At 28.0% G+C, this 23101-nt stretch overlaps 1 protein-coding gene across 2 annotated transcripts in view; it reads left to right on the top strand.

The window, feature by feature from the left end:
• LOC147807182 (uncharacterized) overlaps positions 1 to 22770 on the top strand; it is a 47439-nt gene extending 24669 nt beyond the window's left edge. The window contains exons 1-3 of one of the 2 annotated variants that reach the window (XM_087167910.1): positions 17987 to 18046; positions 21082 to 21238; positions 22445 to 22770. In XM_087167910.1, the coding sequence (XP_087024036.1) occupies positions 18000 to 18046; positions 21082 to 21238; positions 22445 to 22663 (423 nt within the window). In that variant the 5' untranslated portion in view covers positions 17987 to 17999 and the 3' untranslated portion in view covers positions 22664 to 22770. Of the gene's footprint in view, positions 1 to 17986; positions 18047 to 21081; positions 21239 to 22444 lie in introns of those variants that run through there. The other variant, XM_087167911.1, reaches the window with a different exon arrangement.
• Positions 22771 to 23101: the final 331 nt, after the last annotated feature.

Below are 23101 nucleotides of genomic sequence, written 5' to 3'. Positions count from 1 at the left end.
TAACTATGAAATATGGTATAATATGTGATAAATTTGATGAAGATGGTAAAATTTGGTAATTTTTATCTTGATACAGTACAGCATGGCATAAAAACCATTCGTTTGGTTTAATTTACATTTCAGTTTAGTATTTTTCAGTAAATGTGGGGTAATAAGAGTCATAGTTTTGAAAATTTGAATTTCCGGTAAACCGTTACCATAAAGACGTAAAAATTACCGAATGAATTATATAATTGGCTTTATTAATTAAAATTAGTTTCATTATTTACGAGAAATATGATTACCGTACAATATGGTAATTTTACCAGATTTTTTTTCTCTATGTAGATTAAAAAATAACTTGTTTTAAGAGGTTGAATAAACAGAAAAAGAATTAAATTTGTAGGAATTGTTCCTGCAACCATAGAGCAACAGAACAATTATCTGTTAACAGTTTATTAAAAGAAACTGCAATGTTGGTAGCATAAACAATTTAGATAATGCTTAAGTTTGGCTATGGTCAAAAATAAATATAGCAATAGTTTGTCTTCAGCATAGTTTGTTATATTCATTAATTACTAAAGATTACGTAATAAATTAAGAATATTAAAAGTTTTGGAAAATGTATATACTGTATAAATAAAAAAAGTTAAAAATAAAACAAGTAAGTAGCATCTTTTTGCGAAAAAAAAATTGATATGAAAATTGAGTTTTAAATCAAATTTAAAATGCTTGAATAAAAATATTTAAAAAACACATTTTTTACTCAAGTTGGTAAAAATTTATTTACAGTCGAATTGAAATTTATTTGAAATTTTTAATACTTGCACTATGTATTGTTATAGAGTTATAAATGGATTTTTTGAATTTTTCTATAGTAAAAATGAAATTTAAATTATCAAAACTTGTTTAATGAAAAGGAAAATGTTTTTTCATAAATTTCCTAGAGAGGATATTTTTCTAGCATAGTTAATGTTCGTGAAAATTAACACTAATGCCCAGAGAGAAAGGAATTTACGAATTTTAAACCTGAAGCTATACAATGTTTATTTTTAAGTATTGGCATATATGATGCAATAGTCTGAAATAAAAAATTCAAAATTAAATTTGGTGTTTTAGTTTAGTTTTTAGATGCATCCAAGATAAATAAAGATTATTCTGATTGATTACTTCTAAAGTTACGTAAGTTGCTTTAGCTGTCTAGATAATCTATAACAAAACGCTTATACATACGTTGTTATAAAATCGATAAAATTTCTTTTCACTCATTGGTATAAGTATAAAACAACGCCGGTAAACACTGTTTCATTATGTAATTATTTTAAGTAAAATTTTGTTTTATTTTAAGTTAAATTATGCTTCGTTGAAAGTTAAATTTTAATAATATTCAATAATTTACGTAAGAAGTATAATAAATTACAAATAAATATTGAAATGTATAGATTGAAAATTTTGTACGTATAATTGTTTTTTGAATGATTTATTCTAAACTTTAGGCTTCAAAAAATTATGCAAAGTTAGACGGAAATAACTTATAAAATGAGCAACCAATAATTGAGAACATTACTTTATAGAATTTCTAATCGGCAAAGCCATCTGATTACAAAGTTACAAACAAAAAGTTTTGGAATTTCTTACGAACGAATCACATTTTTCCCTTTGTAGAACGTATCAAACAGTTAATTTCTATTTTTCTATACTCTTCTATTTTTCTTCTATACTTTCATTTTTCAAATCATCGGGCATTATTAAGTCACCTTTAAAATCACCTTAATTTTTTTACACAGTTCTTACTTATATGTAAAGGACACATTTAGGAATTTTTTTTTCCTCTTGCTTGACATTTTTTTAATAGTATCGTTGATTTCAAATCTGAAATCTTCTTCTCTCTCCATGTTGCTGTTTTCTTTTTAAATGACACTTTTAGTCTATTTTTTGTCGAAATCATTAAGTTTAAAAACGTTGCATATAATAAGGGGTAGCATAAATATTGTGACAAACTTCTCGGGGAATTAGAGCATATCATCAGGATTAAAATTGCAAAGGATCCTATGTCCGGAAATTCTGTTATACGCCCCTAGGGGTGCTTCCCTATTATGAACTGCTTCTTTGTGCTCTTCTGAACAGGTCATAACAAAGATGCGCCTATGATGTCATTTCGGGCATGGGTTTCTGCGCAATTCTCTTGATGAACAATTTTATCATTTTAACGAACGCTTTTTGACTTTTACATTTTGACGAAAAATAGACTAAAAATATCATTTTAAAGAAAATTAGTTGCTATAGGAAGAAAATTAGTCAAGATTCACACCTGAATTAGGCAAGTTTAAGTGTTTGTATAAATAAAACAAAAAATAATGTTTACTTGTGTTCTAATTTGTATTAATGACAATATTTTAATGTTGCAAACAAAATACCGTCAAGTTCTTAATGTTCTTTTTCTGTCATAGATTCTTATTATACGTATCGAATATAGAGGTTAGAATTACCTGATAAATCTGTTTCATATATTCTTCTACCCTTTTTTTTAACATTGTATAAAAACGAATAACATTGTTAATGGAGGACTTAAATAACTATGTTTAATGTGCGTGACGGCCAATAGTTTATCTTTGCAAAAGAGTGATAATTTATTCCAGGAAGAAAACAGTAGATAAATCGCTTTTGCTTCCTAATACGCCACAGTTTCATTTCTTTGAATATGCAAGGTTGGAAAAATACAATATTTTAATCCTCGTTTCCGTTAAGCCAACGCCTCGTACTTAATCTCATGTTTAAATTGAGTCTCCTTATAATGTGTTTTGTCTAACTAAGTTAAGAACACTCCATGATGGGCGTAAAATGGCTTAGATACGTGCTGTTTCATAAAAAGAACTTTAAAAACTGATAATGACGGCAGCTTTTAAACTGTAAAGCTTTTTTTTCTTTTTCTCATAAAGATTTTATTATTTCTTTAGCAAGGAAACATAATTTTAACAAAAATTTGGCTGTAAATAAATTTTTGGTAATTTATAATGATAAATTCCAAAACATTTAATGATTTTTTTTTCCTTCTTCGGTAAGGGATCATTTTAAATTTTTATTTTATGTAACTTTGAGTGAAATTCATGCTGTCTTACTTATTAGGACTTCTTTTGTTGTAAGTTCCAAATGGTTCTTTCAAATATAGTCTGAAATTTATTTATTTTTTTGTTAAAAAAATATTATTCAGAAAAAGCTTAAATAAATTTCATCTTTTAAAGAAAAACATTAATCATGAAAATCTAGAAATATCTTCGTTATTTAGATTAACTCGTATGGTAAGATATGTACGAGATGATAGAAATATTTAAATTTTCTAAATATCAGTAGGATAAAATCTATAAACAAGTTCTTCCAGCATTTCGAAGCTTTAAAATTTCAATGATTTTCGATTAGGTATTTCATAGATATATTATGTTATTTGTTTCTTATTTAAAAAAAAAAGTATTAACGAAGTAGGATTTTTTAATTTTTGAAGTTATACTTCTTATGCGACTTCCAACAAGGTTGCGTTAAACGTTTAACGCTTCATTTTTATTGGCCGGGAAATCACGTGGTAGGATTCAGTTTTCCCTCATTCATTTCCATATTGTTTTGGTTATCTCTAGCATAAAAATAATAAGTCATAAAAGTGTTGTTTTTCTATAAATATTTTTTTAGTTTGGTTTGATACACATATAATTTAATAGGGTAGTATTTTTTATTTTCAAATTTAGTGGATAACAATTGTAAAAAATGAGTGAAAACAATCCCACGGACAATGCGACGGATTTAAGGTTATGTCAAGGTACGTCTCTTGTGAATAGCAATTGATTGTTAGGTTTTCTCTTCTGAAATTACATTATGACGCATTCACATACATTATTAATACAAATACATTTTTTATGGCGAGACGATGAGGCAACCACAAGCACTTCCACTGGTCCACGAGGGAAAAATGCACAATATTACCGTTATTACAGAGTACGGAAGCGAGTGGAGCAGGAAAAAGAGTCGTTGAATAGAACTAGTGATCCTTCTACGACTGCTGATTCTTCTGCAATTAACATCGCAGGTTGCGAAGTTTAACTTCTTCCGCGCGGAGGGACTCCACGCACTATTTTTTTCCTATTATATACTAGGTGTAAATTTCCAAGCTATCTCCGACTGAAAAAAAACAGTGTTTTAAATTTATGAAATCAAGACTAGAAGTGCAGCCATACAGTCCCTACTCTTTATGTCTAAATAAGGCACAAAGCTTTAAATAAAGCTGTAAAGCTGCGCAATGAACTAACTTTGATTACGCAGAGCAGTAAACTAACAAGCATCATTTGTATTACCTTTTTACTTACCTTATCACTTAAGAAAAAAAATGCATGAAGTTTAATTTTCAACAAGGCCTAATGCTAAACCTAAGAGAAGAATTACTTTTTATGTTTCCATTTAAACAGACCAATATACATTTTTAATCGGTTTTTAAGAATCGAGTGCTAAAATTGATCCTAAAACCTGTAGTCGGAGTTCCAGGACATTAGTGAAAATGGTTTAGGATTAAACACAGCCACATTAACTCTTCTTTTTGTTATTATGGACTATATTTGCAATAAAACTAACTTTTAAGCATAACCGAGACTAAGTCGGCCTATTTACATAGTTTTCAAATAGTTTTACAAAGTAATGCTTTTAATTGCATAATTTGGTGAATTTGAATTGCGAAATTCGACGAATTTTTCGAATTTGAATATGCTTAACACATATGCAAAATAATGGGAAAATGGATTGGTTTGTTTAGTAAGTAATTTCGTTTTTTACTTATGGAAATGAAATAGAATTTTCTTTCACTGAATTAATATTTCATTGAATTATGTCTTGTAAATTCAGGACCAATACCTTTTGCCATATATCAACCGGTAGCATGAATCCAAGATCAGGAAATTTTTATTCTTTATTAGCAAAAAACTTGACTTTTGCCCACCTAATTTGCAGCAAAGATATTATGATCTAAAAACTTTTGTATAGACCCGAACAAATATTCTAGACAACCTAATTCTAGTTCGGCGCAACATGGCGGTGGCACAACATACGGAAACGTAGGAACAAAAGGAACCCAAAATGGCGAGTTTAGAGAATAAACCTACAGGTTTCAAACTATCATGTACCGTCAAATTTGATAAATTTAATCTCTCACCGACTTAATTAGTCATTAATTGTCAATTTACAGCAATTAATGCCTTTATTCTGTCTTCAACCGTCTAAACTGGTCTAGTGTATCTCAATTGAAAATTTGTGCAAGATCCTAATTTTGCATACCGATTTCGGCTGTGGCTTTCAAATATCTTTTTCGTACACACCGGATTTTTTTCTTGCTCCAGCCGCATTTTCACCTTCTCGATTATAAAAAATGAAATGTAACAAAAATACAGCATTTTACTTTCCATATTTGAAAGGAAGCCAACAAAAAACTACTGTGTAAAATCAATCGAACCTTATCACGTTTAAGCATTATAATCAGTTTTCAAAATTGATAATGGTTATGCGATATAAGTGTGAAGTTAACTGCGTTAAATATAATGAAGTCTTTTGATGAAAAAAAAAACGAACTTTTTCAACAACAAATAAATCTATATTTACTTTTAACACTTATTCTGATTCCTTAGATGCTACTCTTTTAATAGCTTTTCCAGATGTATGGGTAGTAAAATTTTAAGTAGTTTTTTAAGATTACTATGAGTAGCATAAACATCCATCACAACAACCAAATAAAGCAATATCTACACAGGGCTAGTTCACTCCGCTCTTAGAGCTGAAGCTACGATTTCCCTCCTCATGACGTCACTGTGCCCACAGATCTCGGAGATCGCAAGCAAAGATATGATAACTTTGCATCTTTCTCTTTGTAAAAATAAGTTAGACTTTTTCTGGCTATTAGCCTTCAAACTTTACGTAATTAACACATTATTTCCGTTCATTAACATAGTTCAAAAAAAACTTTCTTGGTTATTATATTAAAAAAATACCATTTTAAACTTATAAAAATATTTTGTTAGTTGGTGAAAATGACACGATAAATACTTTATTTTAAAAAGTTCAGTTTTAACTTTAACTATTAGGAAAAATGAAGGCATATATCGACACTTTTTTTATCTACATATTCTTTTATAAGGATAAGTTAAGTTAAATTTAGAATCCCTGATTTTAAAATATGTCGTTAATAGCAATTTGTTCATACTTAATCATTAGGAAACATCAACCTTAAACGCTAATTACTGAAACAAAATAATAATTTAGGTTCATAATGGCATCAGAAATTTTACAATTGTTTATAGACATTTAAATTTACGATGATATAATATATAGATATTTAAATTGAAGAGAATATAATTTTAAAAAAAATCATAAATATTTAGAATAACTACATTAAAAAATATGTTATGAAATTAGGAGAATTTCAACTATATACTATATATTTTATTTATACTTTTTACTTACATTTTAATTTTCTTTGACTTTATCTATTTTTTAATTCTTTTCACCTGCCTTTCTTTATGAAGTAACGAGGCGGTTTCTATTTAGATAATGAATTTTTATAAAAGTTCTTTACGACAGAATAAACGTATTGCTGTTTTATATTAACTTTGTCATTTCGGAATCCATTCTTTACATAGTTGTTCATTTACTTTAGGGAACACGCGAAAAATTATACTTTTTCCTCTTGTTTTTATATCAGAATTTTTGCAAGTTGCAATCGCGCAAACTGGCATTTCGATAATAGTTTTAAATTCTTGTAAATTCACTGCAAAAACTGTGGAAAGTCATTATAGAAAATAACAAATGTCTTAGAATATCTCGCAAAAAGAAATGATCCAATATTAGTTAGAGCTAGTACGGCCAAATGCTCCGTTCTTAAAGTAAAAGTGCGAGCTTTGCGCCAAAGTGACGTCACTAGAGTGACGTCGGAGGATCGGCGGTGCCAGAGATACTTCAAAGGAGTGAACCAACCCTTCTATTCTCTTTAGCCCTGATATCTACATATATTCCTATTCACTAGAAGCTGCCCTTTTAATAGATTTTTCAGAAAAAAGAGAAGTAAAATTATAAGTGGTTATAATTTATATGGTATTACTATATACTATTATTATTCACAGAGATGCCAACTGCACTGGATTCGGGAAAATGTTTAAAAAAATGATATTGGTGAATTTTGCCCCCATTTTACAAGAATCAGCATAGTTTAGTAACAAAATGGCGTATCGCATTAGTTTTAGAATTATTAGTGGAGAGTAAAAACACTATGAATCTTATTTACTAAACCACAAATCACATACATTAAAAGACTATTACTCGCTACTAATTATCCGCTGTCTGGATCAAGTTGGTATCTCTGTATACATAGCAATAACATTCATCCCCAAAATAACTTTTTGAACAACTCAATAAAACAATATTTATTATTTACATTTATTCTGATGCACGATAAGCTGCACTTTTAATAGATTTTACAGATGAATGTGAAGTAAAATTTTATGTAGTTTTATACAATTGCAATTCTTAGCAATAAAATCTATCCCCAAAACAACTTTTTAAACAATCTAATAACGCAATATTTAGTATTTACATTTGTTCCCAATCATTGAAAGCTGCAGGTTTAATAGATTTTGAAGATGAATGATAATTAAAACTTTATGTTGTTTTATACAATTACTATCCTTAGCAATAAAATCCTTACCAGAAGCAACTTTTTGAACAAGCTAATAACGCAATTCCGAATCATTGAAGGCTGAAAGTTTCTCCATTGAAAGCTCTAATTATTTTCCATATATATAGCAATAATATGCTTCAGAAAAAGAACTTTCTGGACAATCCTATTAAACAATATTTATTATTTACATTTATTTTGCTTCACTGGAAGTTGGAGTTTTAATAGATTTTACAGATGAATGAAAAGTGAAATTTGAAGTGGTTTTATCACAATCGGTTCTGATGGTATGAGAGAGACACACAAACTTTTAATTTCATTATTATAGATGTAAGTACTTTGGCCCTTAGAAAGCTTGAAAAAATTAAATTTTTTAGTTTCAAATTTTTATAAATTTCAGATAAATCTGAAAGAACATCTTGGAATAAGTAGGCAAAGCATATTAAGTAACTCACAGAAAACAGATAACAAAATATCGTGACTTGCTTGTAAAGTCCATGACAGAGAAAGGAAACTTTGACTTTATTCCGCATAAACAGCGCTGGCTAGGAATTTAATAAGAAAAGCTGATTTAATTTCTATGTCCTTTCAAATTCGAATTGAAATCATGTAATCGCGATACATATTCAAAGATATGAAACCACAAAACATTATTTGTTTACATTTGAGTGTCACATACGAAACGCAATGCCATAGTTAAAAGTTGTAAGCGCTTTAAAATTTTAAGCAAATTCCCTTTGTTTAATATTCTCTGATCAATCAAAATACCGAGCATAAAAGAACTTATGTATTTGACTTATTCCCTTCATTTGTATAACATGAAACCTGGCAATGAAGAATCCTCACAAATCTCAGTTGGAAGTTATCTCACACGAACCCTTCTCTCTGTAAATACAGCCATTCTTAACTTAAAAGTTTCAACACGATCCACTTCTTAAAATGTTGTTGCATGAAACGTTTTGTGGGCAGTCATTATTATGTTAATGTAACACCTTAGAATAGATTTGAATACATAAATTTGAAATAGGCAAGAATAGATTAGAAGAACTGTTGTGGAGAAAAGAAATTGGGAGTTTGAAAGTGAGCATCGTGTTTAGGATGAAAGCGCTGTGCCCGCGGTATAAATTTCTGCTGCAAAGAGATTTATGCGGAGAGGTTTTTCCTTTGAATATTGAATGTTTTCTGGTGAAGTCTTATTCGGAGATTTGGCTCAAAATAATGAGATTTATTTCATTTTTTAAGAGTCGAAAAAGTTTAGTACGAATGTGTAAGAGAAACAGTTATTTATCATTGAAATGACTTTAATAATAAAATTCATTTGTTGGTAATTTTTTTGATATAGGATAGAAAAAAATTTTATTTTTTGAAATTTCTTTTTTTTTCTTCATATTCGAGGTCAAATATAATTCTGATAATTTAACAGTGTTTTAGTAACTACTAGACCATGTCTTATAATTAGTATTACCTTTACAATTATGTACAGTCCGCAAAAAAAAAAGATATCACCCTGAATAACTTTTGTTCTAATGATCGGATTTTCACGATCTAAGTGTCAATCTTAATGGTTCCCGGGGGTGACCTCAAATATGCTAATTAATTAGTGCTAACTATTAATTAAGTTACGAAATCAGACACAAAAACGTACTTTCTCTGAATAAACATGTATTTTTTTTACATATTTGGAATCCTGACCCTTAAAATAGGGGGGGTAGACAAAATTTCGAAAAAAATGGGTTGTAAATTAGGTCGCAATAGGGATTTATATATCTGGCGATGGTTTAAAAATATGCCAAATTACCTCGCCATAGAAGGAGAAATAATTTATAACAACCATAAAGAAACTGAATGAATGACAAGATGGGAAAAGATAGTGCTTCTCGTTGCTAATCAACCAAAAGAATTTTTCACGTTGCTTTCTGGGCTTTTTTTTTTTTTTTTTTAAATCTCCTTTAAAAAGGAAATTTAAATAAATTAATAAATTACTTTTGATTCTCCAAGATTATAGAATCTTTGAATTTTTATCTGACATTATTTATTTTTGTAAAGCTGTTTTAACGTAATTTGTATGACAGTTTTGAATTAAAACCAAATTTTCATAAGTTATCATAAATTTATGAAGAGTTGTAGGGTTAAATGCTTTTGCCCCGCACTTCGAGTTTCTTAGGAAAGGAAAAAAAAAGTGATCAAGCAAAGGTGGACCTGAAAAAAGATAGCTATTCTGATGCATAATCGCAAAATTTTATAGAAATCACGGTATTTATTTTCGATAAAATTGTAAAACTTAATAAATGTTATAAGGCATTTTAAAAGCATTTTGATATATATATCATAATAAATAAAAACAAAAAAACACAAAGAAAATTACGAAAAATAATAAGTTTTATTTATTGCGCATAAGCTGCAAGTAAATAGAACTCATAAAATAAGTAAATAAGTTCAAAATGCAGAAAAAACTTGGGAAAAATTACGGAACAATAAAAAAGGGGGGAAGTAAAATAATAATAAAAAATAAAACAGCAAGAAACCGGAAAAAAAATTCTAAAAATATCCGGAAAATAAAAGATATAATCTTTTCATCAGCTTACACGATTATATCAGCAAAAAATAGTACTTTCTATTATTGTATCAATATAGCCAAAGTAAAATATATCAATGCAATAGTTTGAGAAGCACTCAAAAAAATTTTACAAAAAAATTACAAACATAATGGAACACAATAAGTAAAAATATCAAGCGAAATCAGAAAATTAAGTATAAAGAAGAAACAGAATAAAACATGAAACAAAATCTATAAAGCGAGCTGCGAATTCAAATGAACTTATTACATGAACGTGAAATTTTTAAAGAATTATTTAAAATATTTTCGAAAAAGATTGCCACATTACAAAATATGAAACCAAAAGCGGAAATTAAGCTAAAAGCTTAAATAGAGGGGTTTTGTATTAAAGTGCGTTCTTACTGCAGTGTTTTGGTTATACCTATTTTATATAATGTGATTATAATGCTTTTTGAATTTATTATTCTGTTTTTATCGGAGAAAATAGTAACTTCGTTAAATCTTGAAAATTCTTGGAATTAGACATGAAAAGTTATGAATTTGAAAATCTAAAATGTAACAGATACCCTGCATATAGGAAAATAAAATATTTCATTTGAAATCTATTTTTTTATTCAACATTATTTCATTTTATGCTTTACAGAATATTAAAACGGTGCGGAGATCAAGGAGGTATGTAAATAGGAAAATATATTAAAATCCATATCTTAAGTTCAGAACCTTTTTTCATGGCACTTGTTAACCAAAATGCTGTAATGATATTGCCAGCATTTCAATTAAAAGAACTAATTCGTTCTGTTTAAAACTATCTCTATCACACGACTTTTTTTTTCCGAATGTCGCATACCTCCCTTAACTATATCCGTACTTCTTCAACTACGATAAAAATAAAACTTTATTTTAGGGAGCAAGTCAAGAATTTGTACTTCTTAATATTTGCAAATGATATTAAGTAAACTTAGTTTGCAGTAAAAAGAGTTGATGTTATTTACACACTCCTTTCGTTAGTTCTTTAAAAAACATGATTAAACGAAAATTAGGTTTATAATACCCTTAATTAAACAAGAGTAACAATTGTTACAGTTTTTACAATAATTTTTCAACTCTGACACTCTTTTCATGAGATAACTTCTTTTGCCAACGATTTTGTCCCTTTTTTTTGTTAGTTGAAACCAGCTTACGCATTCTTGTAATTTTTACATTTTATCTTTGAAATTTCAATCTCGAAAGACATGCATGAAGTGACGCCTAGTCCAAAGAATCTAAGTTAAATAGTTGTAAGGCCGATTATTACGAAAACAATTAACTACTCTGGTTCAATGAAACAATTACAGTAAAACTTGGGTAAGTTGACCACTTCATGTGCATTGTTTTAGTGGCCAACGTAGACAAGTGGTCAACTTATAGAAGGGGTGGGACATTGTTTACTTTTTCGTTTCCTACATGTTGCTATACATTAAATTTTTTTTTTTTACTTGACTTAAAAATTTGATTTAGCAAATGGCCAAATGAATATCTCAAGAAATATGTTTAAACCTAAACGAACTTCAATTTGTTACACATAAATAATTTTAATATTTAACTAACTTTTAAAAAAAAATTATTTTGTTAGTTATGCATGTGAAGTGTTTAATAAAAATAATTTCTTAAAATATCAGAACACGAAAACATTGAAAACTTTAACAAAACAAAATTATTTTAACACTTTAAAATTTATTCTGTTATTACTACGCATACAAGCCTATTTGCTCACTATTGCAACTGGAAGAGCAACTTTTCAACTAACACACCTGTTTTCAATGAATGAATGAAAGAAATGGTCAAAAGCTGACTCCCTACAGTTTCCCCAGATGGTCAACTCACAAAAATGTTTAGATTAGCTTTTTACACTATTTCACCAAACAAGTGAAATATTAACATACATTGCGAAATGACAGAAAATTTTTTGAATTTTTTTTTTTGGTCAATTTATGAGGGTTTTAGAATAGAATTTCATAATACTCCTAGACAAAATTAACTTATTTCAGTGGTCAACATACAAGATAGACAGGTGGTCAAGTTACAAAGGTTTTGCTTCTTTATTATGTAGGAAAATTTCCGTTCTTGATAATTGAGGTCAACTTATTCAGGTGTAAAACTTACAAGTGTGGTCAACTTGGCAGGTTTCACTGTATAAATAAATCATTAATATTCTTGTTTTCTTATTACGAAATATTAGGAGAAATTTGTATACATAATTTCTTCAAAACGTGTGTTAAAACTATGATTATAAGTTATTTAAGAAGAAAAAAGTCAAATGGAGTAAAAGAACAATTTTTGAGATGATGATTCTAAAAATAGCACATTTTTCAAATCTTTTTGCAATTTTTTATTTTAGTAGTTGTTTAACAAAACAAGGCATATCGAACATTTTCCTGATATAGCAATATTTTTTTGAACTGTGCAAAAGTTGAGAAATTATACAAACAACTTTTAAAGAAAATATTTTCAACTTTTTAAGACAAAAGGGTAACTTAAAAGGGTTAGCGCACAAGATTAACTTTGAATGTTGAATTAAAATTGCATGCCCATAGTTTTTTGTTCATTTAAAAAACAAAACAATCTGTTATATTTTTCCTCTGTGCGCACATACGCATTTACTTTTCATTACTCGAATAAATAAGAAGTAATAAAAAAAATAAAATTAATAATTTATCTTCATTTTTCGTAAACAATAGTATTTTTAGTAAATAGTCAGCTGTTCTGCTTCGAATGATATTGAGTGTGATCAGTAGAATATTTTTAATTTCTTAACAAGATTTAATTCTCAGATAGCTGGCAATAATTTTAAGTTTTCTTTCAATAAGAACTTAGCAATAATTTAAAAAGTAATTTTATTTTAAAGAAAAACATAAATTAAAGTACTTAAACAATTGATTAGTATATTATTGGAAAAAAATATACATAATAGAATTTTAAAAAAAATTGCATTAAAATTCAATAAAAAAGTTAGAAAAATAATTCTGCGAAACACGCATAGACAGGTAATTTACAAACTTATTTTAAGATTAAGGCGATATATAAGATGTAAAGAAGTTTTAAAAAACTCTACTCTAAACTCAGCTGCACGACAGCCCATGCAGGGCCAAGGCCTACTATGCCCATCTCAGTTTTCTGGACCTAGGGCTCTGGGGTGCAGGAGCAGATGTTCCGGTCAGGTGGTCAGCCGAACGCGGAACCCCCAGTGTTTAGTTCCCAATCATGCTTGGTACTTATTTATCGACCCACTGAAGGGATGAAAGGCTGAGTCAGCCTTGCCCGGCCCGAGGAACGACAGGGCGAAGCGCTACCGCTCAGCCACCGGGGGAAGTTTTAAGATGATTAAAAATGTTGACTACGCATTCGTATTAATAATTATAAAATATATATTCAAGAAATTGATAAATATATTATTCCAAATCTATGCATACGTGTGTATATTATTGAAATTGTATCAGTTATTGAAAAAGAAAATCAAAAATTAAAAAAATCACATTAAGTAAGCACAATCTGGTGCATAATCATATTCTATCAGAAGCACGCCTTTATAAAACTAGACATTCGTTGAATAAAGTGTTTTTTATTCAAAATGTTCTATTCATAATTTCTTTACTAAATTACAAATACATTATTAAATGACTAAAAAGAAACATCGTATTTTATAGTTTGAAAGAAATAAAAATAAAAAGATTAGCAAACGATTATTAGCGAAAAAAATATGAATGAAATTTTACACTACGCGCGCGAAGTCAAGTTCCTCGCAAGTTTATCACATTTTAATATTAATCGCCCCATTTAATCATTTTTTTATTGTCGCTAAATTATTTTTTTAAAAATAATTAATTTTAATTTTTTTCAGCTTCTAATAAATAAAAACAGTTGAAACTTTAGATTTTTCTATTGAAACATATATAGATTATTATGGTATAAAAAAATTCATACCTTATAATTCAAAATTTTTTCATCTTCAATTTAATTAAATAATAAAAAATAATTAATAATTATTAAAAATTATTTTTTTCATGAAATTATCTTTGGGTAAATGAGTTTTATGAGTGGGTTCAATTTTTTTGAATTGCTTCATTAGTTTTGAAAATATGACTGAAAACGCAAAAAGCGAAATTAACATTAAGGGGTACGAACTTTGGATCGCTCTCCTGACCAAACTATGGGGACCACATTTCCCAGATTGCGGCTACCCCCTATATTTTGAAGGTTAGGAATCCAAATATGTAAAAAAAAATACATGTTTATTCAGAGAAAGTACGTTTTTGTGTCAGATTTCGTAACTTAATTAATAGTTAGCACTAATTAATTAGCATATTTGAGGTCACCCCCGAGAACCATTAAGATTGACACTTAGATCGTGAAAATCCGATCATTATAACAAAAGTTATTCAGGGTGATATCTTTTTTTTTTTGCTGACTGTACATTATAGTTTAATGTTGAACTTATTTTTCTGAATATCTAGGAATAATTTCAGACATTTAATTCAAACCCACAAATATTTCTATTTTTTGTTTTCTTTTACATTTCTTTAACATCAAGACTAGGTAAACATAACTTCAAGCATAATTTCTCGCAAATTTACTGAAACGAAATATAATATTGTGTTAAGGAGGTATCACATTAAAAGAGGCATAACAAGATTTGTATTATTTAACAATAAAACAAATATTTCATCTAATTCTTTCTCAATAAATATGTATTACGTCTTTTTCTCAAGAGAGTCAAAGTAGTCATGTTTAAGTCTAAATCATATCCGATTAATCGATTATATTTCTTTAATCGTCTAAAATAATAACATAAATATTATAAATATATAATAATATTAAATGTTATAAATATGTACAAAATATATACCATTATAATAGTATTTTAATATATAAATAACATATTAACAAAAATATATACCTTTAAGGAAATTATAGCAATATTTTTGAATTTTTCACTCTTTTGTATTGTTTGTATAAAACGGAAAAAATTTATCATTATTTTTCTCATTTACCATTTCATTATTCTTAGAGAACTTAGGGATATATGTTTTCGTGCTTTGCATTCCAGTCTGATTTCATCTAAAAATAGTGTTTCTCATTCAATATTTTCAAAGAGCACGGCTATCACTTAGAGAGTAGAAAGAATATTTACGCAATTCGAAGAACTTTTACACGACGATTATACTTTTCTTTTAATTGTTGTTGGAAATAAATAGGAGGTTACAAATTGAGAGGTGTTTTAGGTAAAATATTTAAAATAAATAATTTCTTTTGTTTTGGCAAACTTCATTGATTTTACTAAGAAAAGAAAATAGGTTTGCGAGATTATTTGTTCCAAAAAATTAAGACAGGGTCAAATATAATATTTTATAGTAATGTAGTTGTTATCTGACGAGATCAGAAATGTATAATATGTATTATAGGTGAAGGTATTAAAAGGTATTTAGTGAATTTAAATTTTGAAATAATTAATTTTCAATTTAATTTAATTTATTTATAAATGAATTAACTGAATAAAGAAATAAATTGGCTTTTAGAGCTTACCAAAATCAAATATGGATTTAAAAAGATATCGAGTAAAAATATATAGAGTATCTAAATGGGAAGAAAATTTAATAATCTCTGAAATCATAAAACAAAACGGAATTGCATCAAAAGTTGAAGATCTTTCACTTTGTTGATTGATAATAGAACCTACAGATGGTGCTGTAAGTGCCTTAAAAAAAAGCTGGAACTTTTAATTTACTGAATCTTAAAATTTGATATTTTAAGAACTATAGACGGATGAAAACTGTGTTGTTTCAAACTTAAAATTTAAGCTATCATATCAAAACTTATTTAGAGTTGTTGAATCTTGTTATTGTTTTTCATTAAATATTGTAATTGTTATGAATGCGAATACAACATTTTAACGAACCAAAACCATTGAACCACCGATTTGGGATTATGAACTACAATAAAATTATTTGCGTACGATATTGGACAAGGTTAAAAATGAGTTTCAATACAAGTACTCTAAGGGAAAGGCTATTTTTGCCTTGATTATGAAAATAAAGTACTTAAATACTTAATAACAAAGATAATCAAGTTTGAAACACAAAAGGTCTCTTCGGTACTCCAAGCAAGAATCACAATTGATATAAGTCTCGAGTCAAGTACTGAACACAGAGTGTACTAACTTGCAGTATGATATATCTCGTCAATATTTCCACTTTTTTCTGAGCCTGCTACGTTACTTACTTAAATCAAGTTAGTTGCTCAAATCATTTTAGTTTCTTAAATCAAAACGGCTGCACGACATTTGGTTTTAATTTTTTGTTCTTTATTTTTAAGGTAAAATCTACGTTTAAGTTTATAATTCACCACTACTTTATAGTTCATCAGATTATAGTTCATCACTTCTGCTTTCAAAAAATTAAAAAAAAGCGATGTCTTTTTTACTTTACATTAAACGTTTTTCGAGAGTTATGTGAATTAGCTACAGAGCACAATGGGCTTACATTTTTAACTCTCTGGTAAAGTACAAAAGTCAGCTCGGATATTAAACTGAAAAAAGTTTGGACAAAACTACTAGAATATGGTAGAATTTACCTTGTTTCTGACTCTATGGAAACACTTAAAAAATGCTCGATATTTTACACAAAAGCGCCATGGTGATGATTTTGGTAAAATTAATACTAAAACGTGCTTTTATAATAAGTTATAAATTTGTTAAATGTGTTGAAATGTATAATTTTCTCTTGAAACCATCTTTGCATGGTATAAAAACCATTTATTCAGTTAAATTTACTTTTTACTTATGTATTTTTATTAAATATGTGGTAATAAGAGATATAATTTTGGAAATCAAAATTTCCGGTACACCTTTACCATATGAACAGAAACAAACTAATAGGTAAAATACAGAATATTTTGGTTTTTATTAAGTGGGATTATGTTTTTTATTCAACCAGAAATATCATAACGATACATTACTGAAATTTTTCCAGACGTTTTTCCGTGTGTTTCCACGTCTGGCATCTTGGTTAGTGTCAGTCTTATTTTTCTTTTCCTTGGGAATGGAATACGAAACACTTAAGTGCACGAACAAAAATACTTAAATTCGATTCAACAAGAGTAAAAAAACGAACATCATTTTTTTCTTATTAAAATTCATATATTTATGACATTTTAGCTGTCATGTTAACAATTAGAAATTTTGAAGTACGTTAAGCTGTAAAATGGTTCTAATTGGTTGTAAAGTACAAAGGTAAATTGAGCCATATTATCGTACTTCTCAAACTTGATTACGCGATATTACGGTTCAACTTGAAGCAAAAAACGGTTCATTTAAACAAATTATTAAAATTTCGGCAAAAAGTTGTACGATGTTATTGTTCAAAGTTCTATTATATCTCGATACATATTTCACAAATAGAAATTTCACAAAGTGTAGCAATAAAGAGTGCAAGGTATTTTGGAAATACAGAAGAAGCGATTATACCATTTTTTTTAAATTATAGGAGATAATACCTAGAAACTTATCAAATTGATAATGATAAGCTGAAGAATATGAATACTAAGAATTGGAATTTATCTTTAAATGGCATTGTATTCTTTGGAATTTTCCAGATGCGCAGAATGTCTTATCAAGAATTTGAATAACAATTTTGAGAAATTATCACCTGTGTGTGAAATATTTGCTTTGTACATTGCATATATAAGTTCGAATTATTTATTTTCATTTACTGGATTTCAATTACTGAAATAAAAATGAATTCCTACTTCATCTGTGCAAGCATTCTACTTCTTTGCTTTGGGTAATTTACATCATATTATTTTATGAAATTCAATCTCATTTGTGTTAGTAACAATGATAAGCAAACTTATTTTAATACGATATAAATAGCAACTATGTAAATTAATATATATATATATATATATATATATATATATATATATATATATATATATATATATATATATATATATATCAGAAAACTTTGAATATTGTGAGTGATAGATAGTTTTGTCTCAAGAAAATAAATACGCAGCATTAAAAGAAGCATTTGTTGCTCATTTGAGTGACTATAAAAGTGTTCGGATGAGTACACTCTTCTTCGAATAAGATCATGGTAATAAGCGTCCAAATCAATTGTTACGTGGAATGCAAAATTTTGGCGAAGTGCAAAATCTATTATATATAATTCTCTTACGTGGCTCCCAAATTTTGGCTGTATTTCTTTTCCGCCGGTGGCAACGTTTGCTTTGTTTTGAAAACACCAAAGCATTCTGCCTTTTAAGGATGTGTTTCTGATCTAATATATATAATTCTCTTACGTGGCTCCCAAATTTTGGCTGAAGTACTTTGTACAACTAAATAAGATTCTTTCCACAACAGTTAAATATTTACTTTATTTTCTTCATTCATAGAGAAAACAGTCGGCAAAGAATTCTGTTAGGTTAAAAAACATTTCGCTAAAAAAATAACGAATTCTAAAGGAAATAAAAATAAACAACTTAAAAAATAAAAATGCTGTTGCCAGCCATAGAATTTTTTTAAAGTTAACTTAGCTACATAAATCAAAATGACATAGAAGCGCAACTAGATCAAAATTATGATACCTGAGCGCTTGACGTAACAAATCCTTCAATAATAAAAGTTTTGTCTACTTTCATTAGTGCTTTGACCCTCTTTCATTACATTTTACAACTTCATGCTAAATTTCAGGACTTTAAGTTGTTTTGTGGTTGAATACTGACATTTAGAAATGTGTACATTAAAAAAATATTATTTAGAGGTTAAGAGTTGCCTCAGAAAAATTTGAATTGTTGACATTGAACTTAACAATGGAAACAATCGTTTTTGTGAAAAATTGAATTGTATTGTTGACATCAAAACTTAAAATATTGTGTTTCAACTTAACAATACTACCTTAATTTATACTTTAGAATTGCCTCGGAGAAATTTGAATTGTTAGCAATGACTTAAACAAAAAGTTTTATTTTAACTGACAAATACTATATTATAATTTTAACTTTTTCTATGACTATACTCATTTTCTTACTCTTTTCTTTGTTTTTCATGCATTTTATATTTTTGTGATAAAATAAAACACTTATAGTTGCTCTGCTTCTGAACACTGATGAAAACATAAAATGATGGGCTTCCTCAACAATCAAAAATATATACATTTATTTTACAAATTCCATATTATTAAGGTGGCGCTCTTCAGAGAATTAAAAATACAAAATTATCTTCATCATAGCCGATGCTTTACATCCGGCGTTCAGTGGCAGACTACTATTTCATATTGTTTTACTACGCATGGCCTTAGCCCTTTGGTGGTAAAGACTTTAAAACAAAACTTACAACAGTTACTTTTCTCAACAACTGAAATTTAGAATAGTGTGATTAAGAAAAATATGTGAACTGTTTGCAATTTCAAATTAATATTGAAATGTACAGGTTTAGAATTTTCTACAGTGAAAAGTTTTCGGGTCTTCAGTATTCGAAAAAGTATACAAAAACTAGACGTTAAGAACGTATCCAATGAGCGAGCTAAGCGAGCATTGGATTGCGAAGCAAACCGAAATGAACTGCGAAAGCAGTACCGGGGGTTGGTGAGCGCCAGCGAGCAGGGGGCGAAGTCTCCTAGTAAATAATAATGCTTTCAAACAACTTTGGTTGCAACAATTGCTGTATCAGGTTCAAACTTTTTTAGCTGCCAGCACTGATTCTCTCGATAAACTGGCTAAAATGGGTGATAAAATCTTAGAAATTGCGGCTGGTGTTAGTGTATTGGCAAATTCTCTGCCAAAAGCAACACAGAAGTGGTATATATCAGAGACAACTATCAACAATATTGGAGAAAATTAAGGAATTTTCTAAGAAAGTTAGAGAGCTGCAAAGATCACGCACCGATTCTAGAAGTCAGTCTTGTTTTATTCACCGAAATTCCAATTGTAGGATATGATTGAGATCTAAAGAAAGTATTTGTTGGTATCGTCGTCGTTTCGGTAAAACGTACACCAGATGCACTAAACAGTTTACATTTGTTGCTGATATCCGAAAAATCGGACATCTAATTAGGCCATCGTTGACTGGCTGATAATTTTAAAAAATTAAGCTTTTTTCATTGAGAAGGTAGGTATTATATAATTTTAATTAAAATATATTAATATATTTCAATTAATTTCAATGATACTTATGATACTTTCAATGATACAATGATACTTATGATACTTACGATACACTGACACTTTCACGTAACTTGCATTTATTTGGGAAAATAAGCATGTATCGTTATCATAAGCTGTTACACATTTTAATACCTACATATATATATGTTTATAATTTTTTCTAGAATTCGTTATTGCACCTTTCAAAACTGATATTAGTTTGATATTCGTTTTCAAATAATGAATTAATTTTCATAAATTAAAAATTTCCATTAATGATATATACTTTCATCTCAATATGTCATTAAAAGAATGGTTTAAATGAAAAAAATATTTTTTTTACTAAAGCTCTCAGAGGAATTATACCTGTTACTTGTTTACCAAATTAGCATTATTGATATAAATTTTTTAGGGATGTGAGTATGGCGTTTGCTGAAAAATCAGGAAGCATCGAAACAAATTATCATTATCGTGAAATATTTTTAAAAAAATTACAGAACTTACACATTACTTATTTACGTTTTTTCATAAAGGTACATTTTAAATTATTTCAAAAAGGTAGTTTACTTGAGAGAGGATTATTTCTTTTTAAAGGAATTCATAAATTAGTTCTTTTAGAACGTAAATACTGAGGGACAGTTTATATAATAAAATACTCCATTTTCTAATTTAGGTCGACCATAGCTGAAAATTGTACGTGCACCACCTTTCTTATGGGAGAAGATGGTTTTACAAGAGATACCAAAACCATGTCATTTGTATTTGATATAGAGAATACCAACTGTGATTTTGATCTTACCTTAAAGTGCCAGCGTGCCTGCATTAATAAGGTAACAGAAATTGAATAGTTATTTCTGTACATAATTTACTTAAAATAATTCATTGCGTATTCTTTCTTTTTTCAAAATATGTTTGTTTTGAAGAGAAAACTAATCAAGCGGGAAATATTATATGAAAAAAATTGTGCTTTGCTGTAAAATATTTCATAACAGAGTTCCTTTATCTAAAAATATTCAAACATGCAACATACACAGATTTAATAATACAGATATGTAAATAGTAATTAGAATCTATCAATAATTAAAATCGTGTTTAAGGATATTTTCATAATCATAGTAACAAAAAAACATCTACAAAATAAAATCTTTTAGTTTCGAAAGGGGAGTGCTATTAAAGAGATCTTGGAAATATAAAATCGTAATGGATTTAGTTTTATTTTGATTCATAAATTCTTAAAAAGGTTGATTAGTAGTGGTAATCAAAGAAGAACCTTCTTTAATAATATTGTTTATAATTTTATTTAAGTAGTTAGAGAAAATAGTGCCAGGTTTAATTAGGTAAGTATTTGACCCACATGATTTTTTTCTAAATTTATAAATTAATAAGATAATTAAGTATTTCTATTGTATATTATTAATTTTAATTTTTAACCTTGTATGAAAAATTAAAATTTTTTAATGAAAACATCATTTAAATTACAAGCTTAAAATTGTTTATTATTTTTTAACTCTTACTTTAAAGTACACACAACATAGAAATCTGTACAAAATTTCTTACAAAATTTCAATGTTGCTTACAATGCAAAATTTCAAAAAAAAATACTTCAGTAGTCGTTCAATTTTAAGTTATGATTCAATTTTAAGTTATTGATAATTTAGTTACTGTGTATAGCTGAATTATGTAAATTATTTCTAATGTTAAGAGAGTTACTAGTTTGTCCAACATATTTAGATTGCAAAAACCACGGGTTAACATATAAATGACATTATTAATTTTACAACAGATTTATATCTATCGTTATTTCAAATAACAGTCTTTTTGTCAATATTAGATCAAGTTTTATATCCTTTATCGCCCCATGCTTGACAAGAAGGAGTAAATTCTGCTATTGAATCAAATAAAAAAAAATATTGTTTTCAAAGTTGCAGATTCTCTCTGAATTAAGCTCCTTGAACCGGGTTTAACATATTTTTTTGCCCGACTCTGATTTTTTTCAGTTTTATATATATACATATATTGTTTACCTTTTCTTACAGTTAAGTCTGCTGTCAGATTGGGGCAAATTATGCTCTGTAATAAAGGGAGGTCAAAAAAAAGTTGGAGATCTGATGTGTGAAGCTATCAACAGGGACGTATGTAATAGACAAATAGGTCTCATGCTGAAGGACTGTGGCAGTGGTTTCCCATTTGTTGATTCAGGTTACCGATTTGAAGATGAAATATGCTGCAAATCAGGAAAAAACACAAATTGTTAAAAAACGCATAGCTTTCTGAATAAGCGCACGCGTTTGCTGAAACATTTATGATACATGTTGGAAATATTTCGATTAAAAGAAAAATCAAAATTTAAAAGAAAAGAAAACTCGTGTGGTCATTTCATTGTCAACTTTGTTGTTTTGTGCTTAGTTTATTTTGTTTGATTTGTAAAAACAATTCCAGTGAAAACGCATAAGAATCTAATCTGTTTGAAATCAGTTAGCAGGAATCACATTTAAAATTAAAGCAAATAAAAAGCAAAATTATTCTGAAAATAATCATAAAAAATATTATGCAAGGCTTTGTACATTATCAGATAGAAAACTTTGAAGATTTCGTACAGTTACGGAAATAAAGTATGTAGATTTCAATAAATTTATGGAGTCTGCAAAATAAATTACGGAAAGAATTACAAATATCTATATTGCAAAATTACA

The sequence above is a fragment of the Parasteatoda tepidariorum genome, chromosome 7, assembly GCF_982258835.1.
Source record: "Parasteatoda tepidariorum strain Cologne lab strain chromosome 7, Ptep-v5.0, whole genome shotgun sequence".
NCBI lineage: Eukaryota > Metazoa > Arthropoda > Arachnida > Araneae > Theridiidae > Parasteatoda > Parasteatoda tepidariorum.
The sequence above is the reverse complement of the archived record's forward strand: the minus strand, read 5'-3'. Positions and strand labels throughout refer to the sequence as shown.